Source organism: Batrachochytrium dendrobatidis (assembly GCF_000203795.2).
Source record: "Batrachochytrium dendrobatidis JAM81 unplaced genomic scaffold BATDEscaffold_11, whole genome shotgun sequence".
Classification (NCBI taxonomy): domain Eukaryota; kingdom Fungi; phylum Chytridiomycota; class Chytridiomycetes; order Rhizophydiales; genus Batrachochytrium; species Batrachochytrium dendrobatidis.
In genome coordinates this window covers 847,209-860,501 of record NW_006281109.1, presented here as the reverse complement: position 1 = coordinate 860,501, position 13,293 = coordinate 847,209, and the positions used below count along the sequence as shown (strand labels likewise).

The 13,293-nt window shown below is 41.0% G+C and overlaps 5 protein-coding genes across 5 annotated transcripts; 1 reads left to right on the top strand and 4 right to left on the bottom strand.

Moving 5' to 3' along the window:
- Positions 1-549: 549 nt before the first annotated feature.
- BATDEDRAFT_13292 (mitochondrial 54S ribosomal protein YmL9) lies at positions 550-1,527 on the top strand (the record flags this gene model as incomplete). The annotated part of the gene is made up of 3 exons (XM_006680930.1): positions 550-687; positions 760-1,206; positions 1,273-1,527. The coding sequence occupies 3 exons, from the start codon at positions 550-552 to the stop codon at positions 1,525-1,527; spliced, it is 840 nt and encodes a 279-aa protein (XP_006680993.1).
- Positions 1,528-1,742: 215 nt separating this feature from the next.
- BATDEDRAFT_35816 (uncharacterized protein) lies at positions 1,743-3,727 on the bottom strand. Its single transcript, XM_006681104.1, has 5 exons — positions 3,549-3,727; positions 3,215-3,445; positions 2,706-3,086; positions 2,535-2,633; positions 1,743-2,393 (listed from the first exon to the last, which is right to left on the bottom strand). The coding sequence occupies exons 1-5, from the start codon at positions 3,707-3,709 to the stop codon at positions 1,943-1,945; spliced, it is 1,323 nt and encodes a 440-aa protein (XP_006681167.1). The 5' UTR covers positions 3,710-3,727; the 3' UTR covers positions 1,743-1,942.
- A 1,007-nt stretch (positions 3,728-4,734) lies between these two features.
- On the bottom strand, positions 4,735-7,093 carry BATDEDRAFT_90861 (uncharacterized protein; the record flags this gene model as incomplete). The annotated part of the gene is made up of 6 exons (XM_006681178.1): positions 4,735-5,037; positions 5,091-5,466; positions 5,524-5,901; positions 5,966-6,108; positions 6,192-6,612; positions 6,735-7,093. 6 exons carry the CDS (start codon positions 7,088-7,090, stop codon positions 4,798-4,800), a joined length of 1,914 nt encoding a protein of 637 aa, XP_006681241.1. The 3' UTR covers positions 4,735-4,797.
- A 718-nt stretch (positions 7,094-7,811) lies between these two features.
- On the bottom strand, positions 7,812-8,801 carry BATDEDRAFT_4465 (uncharacterized protein; the record flags this gene model as incomplete). Its single annotated transcript, XM_006680911.1, has 1 exon — positions 7,812-8,801. A coding segment is annotated over one exon (990 nt), but the record flags the coding sequence as incomplete, so codon positions are not given.
- Positions 8,802-11,449: 2,648 nt separating this feature from the next.
- Positions 11,450-13,101, bottom strand: BATDEDRAFT_91057 (uncharacterized protein; the record flags this gene model as incomplete). Its single annotated transcript, XM_006681177.1, has 2 exons — positions 11,450-12,586; positions 12,682-13,101. 2 exons carry the CDS (start codon positions 13,099-13,101, stop codon positions 11,450-11,452), a joined length of 1,557 nt encoding a protein of 518 aa, XP_006681240.1.
- Positions 13,102-13,293: the final 192 nt, after the last annotated feature.

The following is a 13,293-nucleotide window of genomic DNA, read 5'->3' as shown; positions in this document are numbered from 1 at the left end:
GCTGTAGGAGGGACGAGAATACACTGATAAAAAAACTGGCGAGTGTTTGATTAGACAGTGTGGATATATAGGTGTGTGATGGATTCTACCGTGCAGTCCTGAATGCGTCCATCTTATTGCTGTTCTCGCAGACATTATATTTCATAGCAAAAGTGTAAATCTTGATGTTTGAAAACCAAACCATTCAGTCACTTGATACCACGTGATAATTGATTCACTTTGCCATTCTTTTTTGCTGGTGATCGCTTGAACTTTGGCAGCTTTAGTTGTTCAACCATGAATTCCATCACAACGCTGCTGTCGTCTTTACAGCTATCTGGTCGACCCAGATCACTTATCAAATCTATACACTCTAGATCGCTTATTTTCCAACCACTACATTCCACATTCCAATCCACTGTTTCTTTTGCAACATTAGCCAAACCCAATCTTGTTCGTCAAACACTTGAAGAAACCAAGAATGCCGAAAAGGAATACGCTGAAAAAACAGCTGGAAGGTTTACTCGAGCTAGATTTTATAAATATCCTCGTACTGAGCCAGTGTTTCCCATGTCAGATGGATCAGGACCTACACCCAAACCAGTGTTTACATACAAATCGAGACGAACCGGACTTGTTGCGTTAAAAAAGGGCATGACTTCGATTTTCGATGAGTGGGGTCAGATGGTTCCTGTTACTGTTTTAGAGGTACATGCCAAGATGAGAGATCTTATTTAAAAGTTCAACCCATCTAACCTGCATTTGAATATGGATTTACAGGTATCAAATTGTCAGGTTATTCGTACCCGATTTCATGCTGGATCGGGTAAACATATGGTCGAGGTTGGAGCAGTTTCTCAGCGTCGTTCTTATCGTCTTCATCGGGCTCAATTGTTTCATTTCCGTAAATATCAAGTATCACCTAAAAAGAAAATCACAGAGTTTGACGTCACACCTGATGCTTGCATTCCTTCAGGTGTGAGACTGTTTGCATCTCATTTTGTTGCTGGACAGTATGTTGATGTGCAAGGAAAGACTATGGGCAAGGGATTTCAAGGTGTAATGAAACGCTGGGGTTTTGGTGGTCAACCTGCTTCACATGGTGTTTCTATTTCACATCGATCCCTAGGTTCAATTGGTCAATGTCAAGATCCTGGCAAGGTTTGGAAAGGAAAGAAAATGCCTGGTCGTATGGGTGGTGTTAATCGTACTACACAAAATCTCAAGGTAAGTTTATGCATTGACTCGTTGTATTTGAAATGCATTATTAATCGAGTACCGTGTATAAAATAGGTCATCAAGATTGATAACCAATACAATCTCATCTATGTTAAAGGCGGTGTTCCAGGTCCAGAGAATGGATACCTTCGTGTCACGGATTCGATCAAGAAGGGATGGTTTAAAAAAACGTTTCCTGAAAATGCCATTGTACCATTCCCCACATACCTTGGTGATGTCACTACACTTCCTCGCGAATCAATTGCTCCTGCACCATCCGTAGGCACACGAGATCCATTCTCCAAGCAGCGTCGTGAACGAGACGCATAGTTGGAGAATGCTTGATTCGATATTCATTGGTGATGCCTCCAATAGACACAATACGTTTTGAATATCAATACTTTTTAATTACACGTTTTTATGGGAGGTTTGACACAAGTTTATCTTGATCTGTTGGTGCTCAATGTATTGATTTTGTTGATTATACAGCAGTATGTCAGATCAACACCAAATACAAAAATACAAAACATGAATTAATATATACATGACAGTCAAATGACCGACTTTATTTATACTGTCGAGACAATACATCAAAAGCAGGAAAGTAAACATTAAGATAATATGTTGTATTTCATACTGGACCAGTTGGCCGAATGAAATAATCTAGGCTGACATTAGAACAAGGGAATCGCTTTCAACTAAAAATACAAAAGTGGAACCATGTGAAACAAGCAGGTCAACTATTTTATACCATTGCCAGCACACCGACAGCAAACGGTAGGATCAATGAACTAAAGGAACCACCAAGAGTAGACAAGGCACTGTTTTTAAACCCAGAAGTTGAAGGAACGATCATGGCCTTGACAGAACCAGTGGGTGGAGCAAGTCCGACAAGACCTGTATAGTCAAACGAGGTATAAAACTGTCGTAAAAAGGAAGCACCAAAGATTGTAGGAAGATCACCAGAAGCAGAAAATAGCGAGATGCAGGTTTGGCCTTGTAGAACAATAACTTGCTGGTCCCAATTCAAAGTGAACGAGTTTCCATTGAATGTAAATGTGACTGGAGGAAATGATTTAACTTTGGTACAATCTACTTGGTATATATCACTATTTCGTATCTTGACACCACCCATGGCACTATTCACAGCATTAAAAATGGGCTGGTTGAGATATATCAAGGACGTGCCAGTATCACTACAGAAACAATGATAAACGCATTAGTATCCAGCACATTTCATACAAGATTGGAAAAATACGCTAGCATTACACCTGCAGTCAATCCATTAAAACAGCAAGGAGTGGCCAGAATATGATATTCAATAAACGAAAACTTACAAAAGAGCACTGATTTTACTAGCAGAAGTGGTTCTTCCATTGATCGTGACAGAGTCAAACGCAACCGCCCAATGGGATTCGGTGGTGACAATTGGCATCCTTATAACAAAATGAATATGCGTTTAAAACCATACCATTGCAGTACCAACACAATCAGGTTGAATGGCTTACCATTTGAAGTTTCCAGTGAATCTATTTGGATCGGGAGCACCAAACGTAATTTCACCAGCATTGGGAACCAATCCAGTATTTGATTCCAGACTATTTACATTGCGATTATAGTAAAAGTTGACCTTGTTTTGTGGAAATACATTTTTCAAGTTGCTAAAAACATCTGCAGGATCATTACTGTAATGAGGTGGGGCAAGACCAATCAGACCGTCTTCAGAAGACATGGACGGGTAGTTGATTGCTGTTGCAGAGCAGATGCTTTGATTAGGTATTGCCACACCAGCAATCACCAATGTGTCACTGATAACTAGACATTTGACACTAGTGCCATCGCCATAATCTCTATTAAGAAGAGTATTATTGATGGTCTTTGCCGTTGTGCTATTGAATAGGATTTAAACTAAGCGTGAGTATCCAACAAGTTAAGCTTGACATGAATGCAGATGGATTGCAGGGTATCCATTTCAAAAAATCGAGTCGAGTCAGTGTGGGAACCATCATGAACTCACCTTGTGTCGGGATTGTAAACAGGACTAGTAGGTGGACAGGCATTGCCAGCTTTACACAAGGACGAAGTGATCCAAAACGAAGCAGAGCCAGTATCAAACTGCACAGTGACAGAAATAGGAGGAGTGCCAATCTGAACCGTTCCAACCAATGTTTGGCCCATACTAGCGGCAGTAATAGATGCAGATGTATTATCAGCCGAGGCTCGCAGAATTGAGTTAAACCGAACGCTTCTGTAAACACAAAGATTCAGAATGAAGATGCCGTGAGTTGGAACATGAATGCAATTTAATAATGGACACAGTGGTATATGAATTGGGGATGCAATAATCATACGTCTTGATAGCAAATGCGGTTGATTTCGACCCTCCGGATAGTTGACCGTCTGGGTTTAGGATAGATTGAGAAGGGATTTCTACAACATTACGAGCAAATGCTAATGAAGCAACCAGCAGTAGCAAGTGCAATATGACAGCAGTATGTATGGATGCACCCATTAGATATCTGAACAAGAGCTACTTGAAACTCGAGTACGATTCTGTCAGACGGTAGAATCGACCTTTTATTCACTTCACGTGGATGGAGCGCATCAAGTACGCCTTCCATCACAGCCGTATTCGCGCAAAATGAAACATTAATAGGGGTCAGAATACGTGATAAACAGCCTGTCTGCTGAGATGATTGGTGCCAGTTCGCGCCAAATTTATTGGCAGCATTGTGTTTCTAAACGTTTAGTTTATTGGGTTGTAAAAAATTCAATAATCTTCACACTATAGTTCCACTGCATCCTCAGCACTTGTTCAATCTGCAACTCCTATAAAACATTGCGCGGTTGACGTGGAAACGGTTCACTTTCCCGAGATGTGCAATCTTTTGCTTCAAGTGTAAACGTGTCAGATTCAAAGACTTGTCAGCCCAAAACTATAGTTGAATTGTGTGAACACCATAGGATGGACATGGTGTTTATTGAACAAGCATCAAGGTCCACCAAAGAGATTCAACCATTGTCTACTCCAAGCAAGAGTGACTGCAAGTAGTACAAAAGTGCTCACTTTACATGAATACAGCTTGGAGTTGAAATAAACTAAGCAATCTAAATTCTATTCGGTATTGTAATGCTTGGCCATCAGTGGCATTCAATCTTTGATAACTTTACTAGTGCCTTCACACTAGTGACAAAGGGTATGAGAACAGAGAACCCCATGATAAGTCGTTGTAGCCATCACTCTTGATGTTTTGCAAATATCCGTGAATTGTTTATTGATTTGAATGACAGGAGCATCTATCGCTTGTCTCGTATATCATGACTTGCACTACAACCTGCTGTTCCTTTCAATTCAATATACGACAATGCCACTTGTTTGGGTCAATGACTGCTGCTTGCCAAGTTTGGTCATTGGTTTGTTCTGACGCGAGCTCAGCGTTCCATCTATATAATCTACGCTAACCTGAAACAATCGTACAGTTTATAAACCAAAAACTTGTTGAAATGCTACAACAGTTGTCTACTTGCCATCAGAATGCCTTTAAACCATGATGGTAACAGTTTCTTTATTTTATCACTTCATTCTCATGTCTAGTGTTGCTAGCTGTGAACCCTTACCATAAAAATGTGCACAGCAATCATCCATACTATGGTCATACTCGTCCGTCTATACCCGGCTTCGCTGAATGACTGTCCTGATGACGTCTGTAGTGTTTTCCCGTTACTGGTCGAGTTGGACAGTGTTCTGGTAAATGTTGGTGGCTGTGGAACCTGTCCCGTAGTAGCCGCTAACCCCACTTGCATCAGCGTTGATGTGTAATCAAACGTAACATGATAGTTCTGTAAACATGTTAGTTTTTCATCAAGTCGAATCACAATCTAGATGGACTTACTCGAAGAAATGATACACCAAAAATAATCCCCATATTCAGAGTAGGTGTAAACACTGACCAGCAATCGACATTGTCAGTCAGAATCTGCTCAGACCAGGTCATCATATAGGGCTTTCCTCCAAAAAACAGTGTTACTGGTGGGAGAGTCGTGGCGTGTTTACAATCAAGCTTATACATGCCTCCTACTGGATCCAACTCAGCATACATGATGGTGTTCATCACAGTGAACATATCTGATGGAAGTGCAATAAGAGTTGTCCCCGTATCAAAAATGGTTTGGCTGGACAGTTCTTTACGAACAGGAACAATCATGTCTCCAAATGTCATGCCATCGAGTTTCACTGACCAATACCCTGTGTTGGGAATAACAGGAAGCCTGCCAAATAATCCAAAAGTTAGATGGTGTAAAGTGTAATCCTGACAAGTTACTTACCATTCAATATCTCCACTAAATCGAGCAGGATTGTATCCTCCAAATGTAATCTCTCCTGCACCACTGATCAATCCATGGTCACCTTCTACTGCCATTTGGTTATACCAAAACGATACCATACTTAATCCAAAGGATTGCTCAAGAGTCAACATCAGGTTGGTATTATCCTTTCCAAGTGGGGGAGACATTCCAACAAGACCACCCAGCATATCAGTTTGATTTACAGCATTGGTAATCATATTGGCAGAACAGATGCTTTCAGATACAAGTTGTGTGCCTGCAAGATGAACCACATCCAGCTGTTCTTCACATGAGATACTTCCACCATCTGCATAGGTCATGGATTGAGTAAAACCTGTACCAGGTCTCCACGTCAGACTAATGATATGGTCATAAAGTGTTAGGACTATGCAAACTATGCATTTCTGTCATAAACTTTTACCTGCGAGATGGATCATATTTTGGTCCGCCACATCCAGATCCAGTTTTACAACTCGATGATCTAATCCAAGTCAATGACGATCCTGTATCGAATTGCACTTGTATGGTTTGTGGTGGTGTTCCAATCTGTAATGGTCCAGTGAGCTGATATAGCAGAGTCAGTGAATGACAATACATTCAATTTGACTCGATGGCCATGATATAAATCCAATGCAATCGCAACTTACTGTGAGAGCGTAGCTTCCTACACCCAATGTCACTGCGGTAAAAGGAACATGCTGTGGGGATGGATTGGGTCGAGGAGATCTTGGAACTGGAACTGGAGCAGATGGAGATTGTGATGGGATGGAAGAAGGTACTGGAACTGGGGCTGGAGCTTTAGGAGGTAAAGGAGAAGGAATTGGACCTTTAGCAGTAGATGGGTGAGGTGCACTTGAATGTGGGGTTGAGTGAGAAATGCTAGTATGATGTGGCGGAGGTTGTCTTGAGAAATGTGTTGGTATTGGAGTAGCAGGTGAATTAGACGCCGGCTTTTTAGTAGCAGTTTTGCTTTTAGTCGTTCTCTTTGGAGATGGTAAAGGACCATGATTAGGTCGAAAAGACGGTTTTGGTGATGGGGAACCAGCTGTGGATACAGGATGTGGCATTCTACAAAGTTAATCGATTGCAAGTATGAGCAACACCATTTGTAGATTTACCAGCACATTGAATGTAATAATGGTGGCGATAACTCAATCGTTATAAAACCTCAAATGCAACAATACAATTACCTTGGAATTGGCATGTGAGCAGGTTGGAGTGATGCTTTATCCAACTCATGCATAAACGGCTGATTAACATGAACCATAGGCATCGAGTGATCATCACTCATTACCAGTCCAGTGTCCTGTGCGATCATAGTAACTGAAGCAGTTTCTTGATGTTCGGTATCTGCAGAAATCATCCCCACGACCATATCCTCTGTATTCAAATCAATGGTCGTTGCTGACGAAGACATAGATGAGTGAGTGGCAGTCTGACTCGACCATGGCATAAACTGGATATTTCTAGCATGTACAAAACCAGCAAAAGAATAACCAATCAAAAGCAAAAGGTTTCTAGAATATCGGTTTTTAGTATTAACCATCTAGTAATCCAATTCTTTGTAAATGTTGAATAGTCGATATCAAGTCTAATATACAGCCGTATTCTAGCGAGTTTGAACCCGCGTTTCTAATTCTTTTGTTATGCACTTCCACATTCTTGTCCAGTAGTCTGAAAGTCACATGCCTTGACGGCTAGCATATGCTTCAATATATGTGGCTGTAACGATCAATTATAATTGCAAGTTTCAATTTGTAAATTACAAGTGTCGACTTTTTTTATTTCCAGTTCTTTCAAATGGTAAAATTCATGTGCTGATGGTGCAAAGAGAATCAAAGGCCTAAAGGCGCAATTTGATTGTGCGGAAATAGTCTGCCAAAAGTATGTTGAGATGAAATGGTGTATTTTTTAAAGCAGAGTTAGATAAAAACAGATTCGACCCATTTTTTGAAAATAGGAAATCAAATGTATGGTAACAATCAAATCAGCATTAGATTCATAGCTGCTACAATTGATAAAAGTATAGCCAAGAAATTATGTGTTACTGATATACTGCTTCCACTGCTGACCGCCGGTTTAGGAACCGACGACGGTGCAGTAACACTGCCAGAGTTCTGAGTTGGAATATCATTGTTCAGTCGTGGCTGTGGATTGTTGATTGCAGCTGAAGATCGAGGTTGTGGTCCAACAGTCTTGATCGTCTTGGGAATAGTGCTAATGACTGGCGTTCCATTGTTCGATACAGGAGCCGCCTTGGCCAGGCTAGAAATACCTACTGCCCATCGATCATAGTCAAATGTAACATAGTATTGACGGAGAAAGGCAACACCAAGAATAGTACGCTGTTCACCGTCTTGTGCACGACCGAGAATCGAAACACAAATCTTGCCATCAGTGTAGTATTGCTGAGACGAGGTAAGTGTAAATGCTTTGCCGCCTAGAGTGAGCACAAGATTCGGGAAAGCTTTGGCCTTGGTGCAATCAAGAGTATATTGACCAGCACCGTTATCGATACCACCCATCTGCTGGTTAACAACATCAAATAGTTGCTGACCCAATACAAGCTGAGCTGTACCAGTATCAACCAGTGCCATGCTAGCATCCAAAGGCATGGGAATAGCACCACCACCAAAAGTGATTGAATCCATGTTAACGACCCAATAGTTACTGCTGCCAGGAATGTTAGTGAGTTGGATAGGAAGCCAGTGAGGGGTTCCAGACGATCGACCTGGCTCAATGCCACCATATGTGATTGTGCCACCATTGTCGGATCGATCGTTTTGGTCTTCTTTGACCATCACATCGTGCCAGACAGAAACTTGGCGTACAGCAAATGAATAAGAAAGCCATTGCATAAATTGTGTGTCAGTCCCTTGATTGTTGAAACTGGGAGGAGCAAGACCAATGATTCCATCTGTGCCTGGTACAGATGGGGGCATAGTGACCGAGGTTGGAATAGCAAACGTGACGTTGGGCTGGGACACTGTGCCAATTGTCAATGCATCATTACCCAAAGTGTAATTCACTGCAGTACCATCGGCATAGTTAATTATAGACCATGCTGTGTGACCATTGATAAATGTTGAACTCAAGGCTGGGTTATATTTGCGGCCACTTGCACATCCATTTCCAGTGCAGATTGACGAACGGGCCCATAATATATCGCTACCAGTGTCAAGCGACACATCAAACGATTGACCGGGAGTGCCAAGACTAATTCTCGTAGTCAACTGAAAAAGTAGATAAGCAGCAAGCGATTAGTATATCCAATAGCAATCTGTAGATTTACACGCTCAAAGTATTCCGACTAAAACTATGGTAGACTTACAGTGGTGACGTATGAACCGGCCCTTAGTGTAATAGCCTTTCCGTTGAGTTTGACAGTTGGAGAAAGGAGGCCTGAGTTCACGTTGGAGTTTGGAACTTGTATGGAGCTTGATAGCCCACTGCATAATTAACATTTGAATAATCAAATGTCGAATCCAATGGAGCGATTCATCAGGATATACAGTTAGTACATGACAAGTATTGATAGTGTTCAAGAATTTTTAATCAAGTGACTGAATGCATGGCTTACGATTTGGGTGCACTGGATCCCAGAGTTTCTTCAGAGCCTGAAAGCAACGCCTTGGCGACATGTTTGACTGATGGTACTCCAGGTTCCTCCACACCTTGCGAGTTGGGATCGATTGCACCAGCTTTTTCTGGAAATTTGGGACCAGTGGATTCTGGTATATCTAGATTCTGACTGCTAAATCGTGCGCCATGTGTAGCAGTACTCTCAAGCGCTGAAACTGGACTGGCAGTGGCACCACTGATGCTCGAAGATAGCGATGGCTCAGTGCTAGTAACACCACTGTTAGAATTCAAGTTGCTGGAGAAACTCGGACCATTCGTCAGGTATAGAGGCTCGATTATGCCATTGACTGGTGCACGATGGAATGACCAACCACCACGGGCATCTACCGTCGAGGTGGTAACAGCGATCGCCAAAAGGGCGGTATAAATGTGATAGTTCATTTTGAATACTACGATAAGCTAGCAAGCAGTCGGTAGCTTGAGTGCTAAATATACAAACTATAAGTGTAAGATTGTAGAAAATGAACACAGCAAGTTGTTATGCTGGTGATTTTACGATGTATCAAAATGACAGTTCTAAGAAATCGGGGAATGCGATGTCTGGTCAAGTTATACAAAATGAAGAGTGAAAGCGTAAAAATCATTTATTCAACAAAACGGGTTGACAAGCATAACCAGCACTGATGAAACGGGTTTAGCACCAATTGTAGAACCGAGTACACAATGGCGCGAGTGAAAGCAAGTTGTAGCCATTAGGTGGTGGCTGATTGCCATATGATTGCTGTGCCTGATGGCTAAATTACTAACCACTATTTACTTGGTCATGACCAAACAGTTGTATGCACTGTTCTTGTACATGTTGTTAGTGGTTGTCAAGCCCCACACTATCGCTTTGCTTACATATCTTGTTAGCCGTACTCGCGTAGGATGGATCACTATTCTTGCAGTGACTGCCTCGATTCTGCTTCAAAATAAACAATGACTAGATATTCGTTGTACTGTATAATCGTCAAGTTTAAACTCGAATACATCCATTGCCATTCAGATGTTGAACTTTGTCAATAAAGCTCTTTATTGTATCCTAAATCTCAGATACGCTCTAGTTCAAGAAAACAAAGATTACAGGAGTGCAGCCATTGTTTCCATGTAGGTCATCAAAAGAAAGGCCACTGGGCTTTGCCAAGGAGTTCCGAGGACAATGCCGTCCAGTAAGCTCGGTGGAAATTATTATTTCATGAGATTGCCGTTTATTATGCACTGCGACATCCTTATTTCGTGTTTAATTTTGTGAATACAGCCGTAAATCAGATGAATCAACACAACTGGCTTTAATCCAAGCAAAAGGCTAATCAGACATTCCATGTAGCACTGCTACTACTATATCTTGGTTCATCTCTATAACCCCATCATGCTAATTCACAGCCAAGACAAAAGAAATGAGAATGCATAATATTTATTTCAACAACCCGATTTCGCCATGGTTTGAAAACAATCTAATAGCAAGTAGACTGCTGTTGTAGCAACCGTTGGATCAAATGAGTAATGCTGTCTTATATTGAAGCGAGAGGGTCAGAAATCTGACTATCAATTCAGATTGTGATTGTAGTACAAGAAACAAGCGATACATGACATTGTCATTTAAATCGGCAGATGAACAATCTAACGATATTTGCAAAAGAGCATTGCCAAGAATAACAACTTTTCATTTCTCCATTCTCAATCTTTGTCGCTAGTCATGATACTTGACAGATAGTTTAATAAATCATTCTGATAGTTGAATGATTTCATATTTTATCGATTGCCATCCAACCCTGGCAGTGTGAGTTTATTTCTTGCGTTCATTACAAATGTTTTGAGTAATGGCATGTGCTGTTTTGGTCTAGTAACTGAAACAACCAAGCCAACCATGTTGAATAGTCTGCCACTCGACTGTTAGTTTCCACTCTGTTGCCACCATTGCTTTGATGAGTTGAGTTTGATTTCAGTGCCTTTGAACTCGTTTAGACACTCATTCTATCAAGATGGTTGTTGCTCTAAATGACCCTGACTCACTTTAAGCTCTATGCATTGGTGCCATTCAGATGTTCTGGCTTATTTATCCATCTGCACTGTCGTTTATAACGGCGTTCATTCAAGCCATCCGGTATATTCGAAGCCGTGTGTTGTACATGGTATAACATGCTTGGATAAACAATCCACCATGATGACAACAGTTGATACCAAACAATTTTGATCTAAATTCCGCATCTATCAATTTAATCTTGTACAAGTATTCAAATCTGATACATGTGCGTATCAACGTTCTATTTTTATACGACAGGTGTCAACGCATCACTAATTTATGATGTTGTGATGGTAAGACATGAATAAAATAATCACTGACAATAGCTCGGCCAACACAACGTGCACATTGGATTAGTGGATCGCCAGGCTGTGAAGGTAGACTGAGTGCAATAATTCCCATTTCTCGGTGTCGATACAGCGGTGTAGTACTCAAACCAGATACAGTCTTGTCAGAATCATTCGATTTCAAATCGAGATGTTGATCTAGCCATTCTATGCCATCACGAAAACAACCAACAAATCCCTGTTTACCACATTCAAACTGGCTCTGGATTTGAGTCGTGGACATGCTCTTGAGCCATAAAGCCAATCCTCGACGACCTCCAAACTCTTCTACAATCAAACGATCAAAATACGATTGGCCTGTTTCCATTTGCCATCTTACCAGTCCAGAAGCTTGCGTGTGTTGACGAAAATGCCGATCAACCCAATCCGTAACAGTGCTATAAAGAAGCTTATGGTTGGTATGTGAAAATCCACCTACAAAATAGACAAACTCTTCCAAGAGATTTAGTGTGTAGGCTGAAACAGGATCACTTTGAATACGGTGTGTTTGAGTTGATGATGGCAATGTCGAGTTGGAAGCATGCTGTTGGTTTGAATGCGCACACGTATACATGTTCACAACCCATTCACAAAACATGGAAACAGTCGGGCTTTGCATTTCTTGATCTTCTTCAGTATCCATATGTTGCGATTGTATGTCTACATCCACACAATCAAAGTCTTCCGTCTCTTGACTGTTTTCAAAACTGCACTTCCTCTTGGATAAAAGACTAGGTTTCGTGGATATATCGTCATATAGATTCCATCTATTGCCATCTCCGAGACCATCGCGCTTGTTTAAAGTTGTCCTTTGCCTTCTCCGTTGATTTGACTTGTGAAATCGTTCATAGTCTTGAATATACTGCTCAACTAGATTACTAAATGGGTCGTTGAAAAGATGAAGTGCTATATGTCGATACTTTTCCCTCACACCGTATTTGCGTATTGCTTCAGTATCTGTTGCAGCGTAGCAAGAGGGTACAAATAAAATACTGCAAAGATGCTCCATCATGGTTTTTATCTGGATCACAACAGAGATTATATTATTGTATGACTGCTGACAGGCTGCGTTCTAAATAAATTTAGATTCATACACGTGTTGGTCAACCAATACTATTTAATTCCAAGCTAAAACTGACTACACATAGTCAATGCATGGTTCTTTACCTCGGTGATTGAATATAAACTTGTATTAATTGAATCTTCTTTTTCATCCACCCTTGTCTTGCTTGTCAATTCATTCCATGATTGAATGTGTTCATTGAGTGTATTGACCATGGTCACCAAACATGACATGTCAGTTGTGGAGATCCTGCATCCTTTAGGAAGTCTCTTGGAAAGCAACTTTGACACTGATGTAAACACATCCAAATCCAAGCTACGAATAGATGCAACAAGAGCTTTTATATCAGTACTTTTCATCAGTGCTGGATCTAGCTCGCTTTTAAAAAGCGGGTCAATACACTCGGGTATAGATGCAATCTGTAAAGTTGAAGAGTGGGATGATGGCGACAAATGTTGAGGATTGGTGTCTGTTGGGTTGAAATTCTGGTTAGTGGGTTGAGAGATATTGAGTTGATGTTCCATTTGTGTTGAAGGACAACATTTAGTGTATTCGTTGTCATTCATTTGTATGTCGTATGAATTCAATTTATCAATCTTCAATTTAGACCGTTTGATTGTCCTCAGGTACGGCAGCACTAGATTTGAATCTCAACTCTCAATCTGCTAGAAACGTGGCTTGATGTCCATCCAAACTCGATCAATCTTGTCAAATGT

Bases quoted from the DNA above. Each gene is read 5' to 3' on its own strand.
- BATDEDRAFT_35816 (XM_006681104.1), bottom strand. From the start codon at position 3,709: ATGGGTGCATCCATACATACTGCTGTCATATTGCACTTGCTACTGCTG. The intron at 3,087-3,214 runs GTGAGTTCATGA...CCTATTCAATAG, and splicing joins GTTTACAATCCCGACACAAG to CACAACGGCAAAGACCATCA. The intron at 2,394-2,534 runs GTAAGTTTTCGT...TTGTTTCTGTAG, and splicing joins AGTAAAATCAGTGCTCTTTT to TGATACTGGCACGTCCTTGA.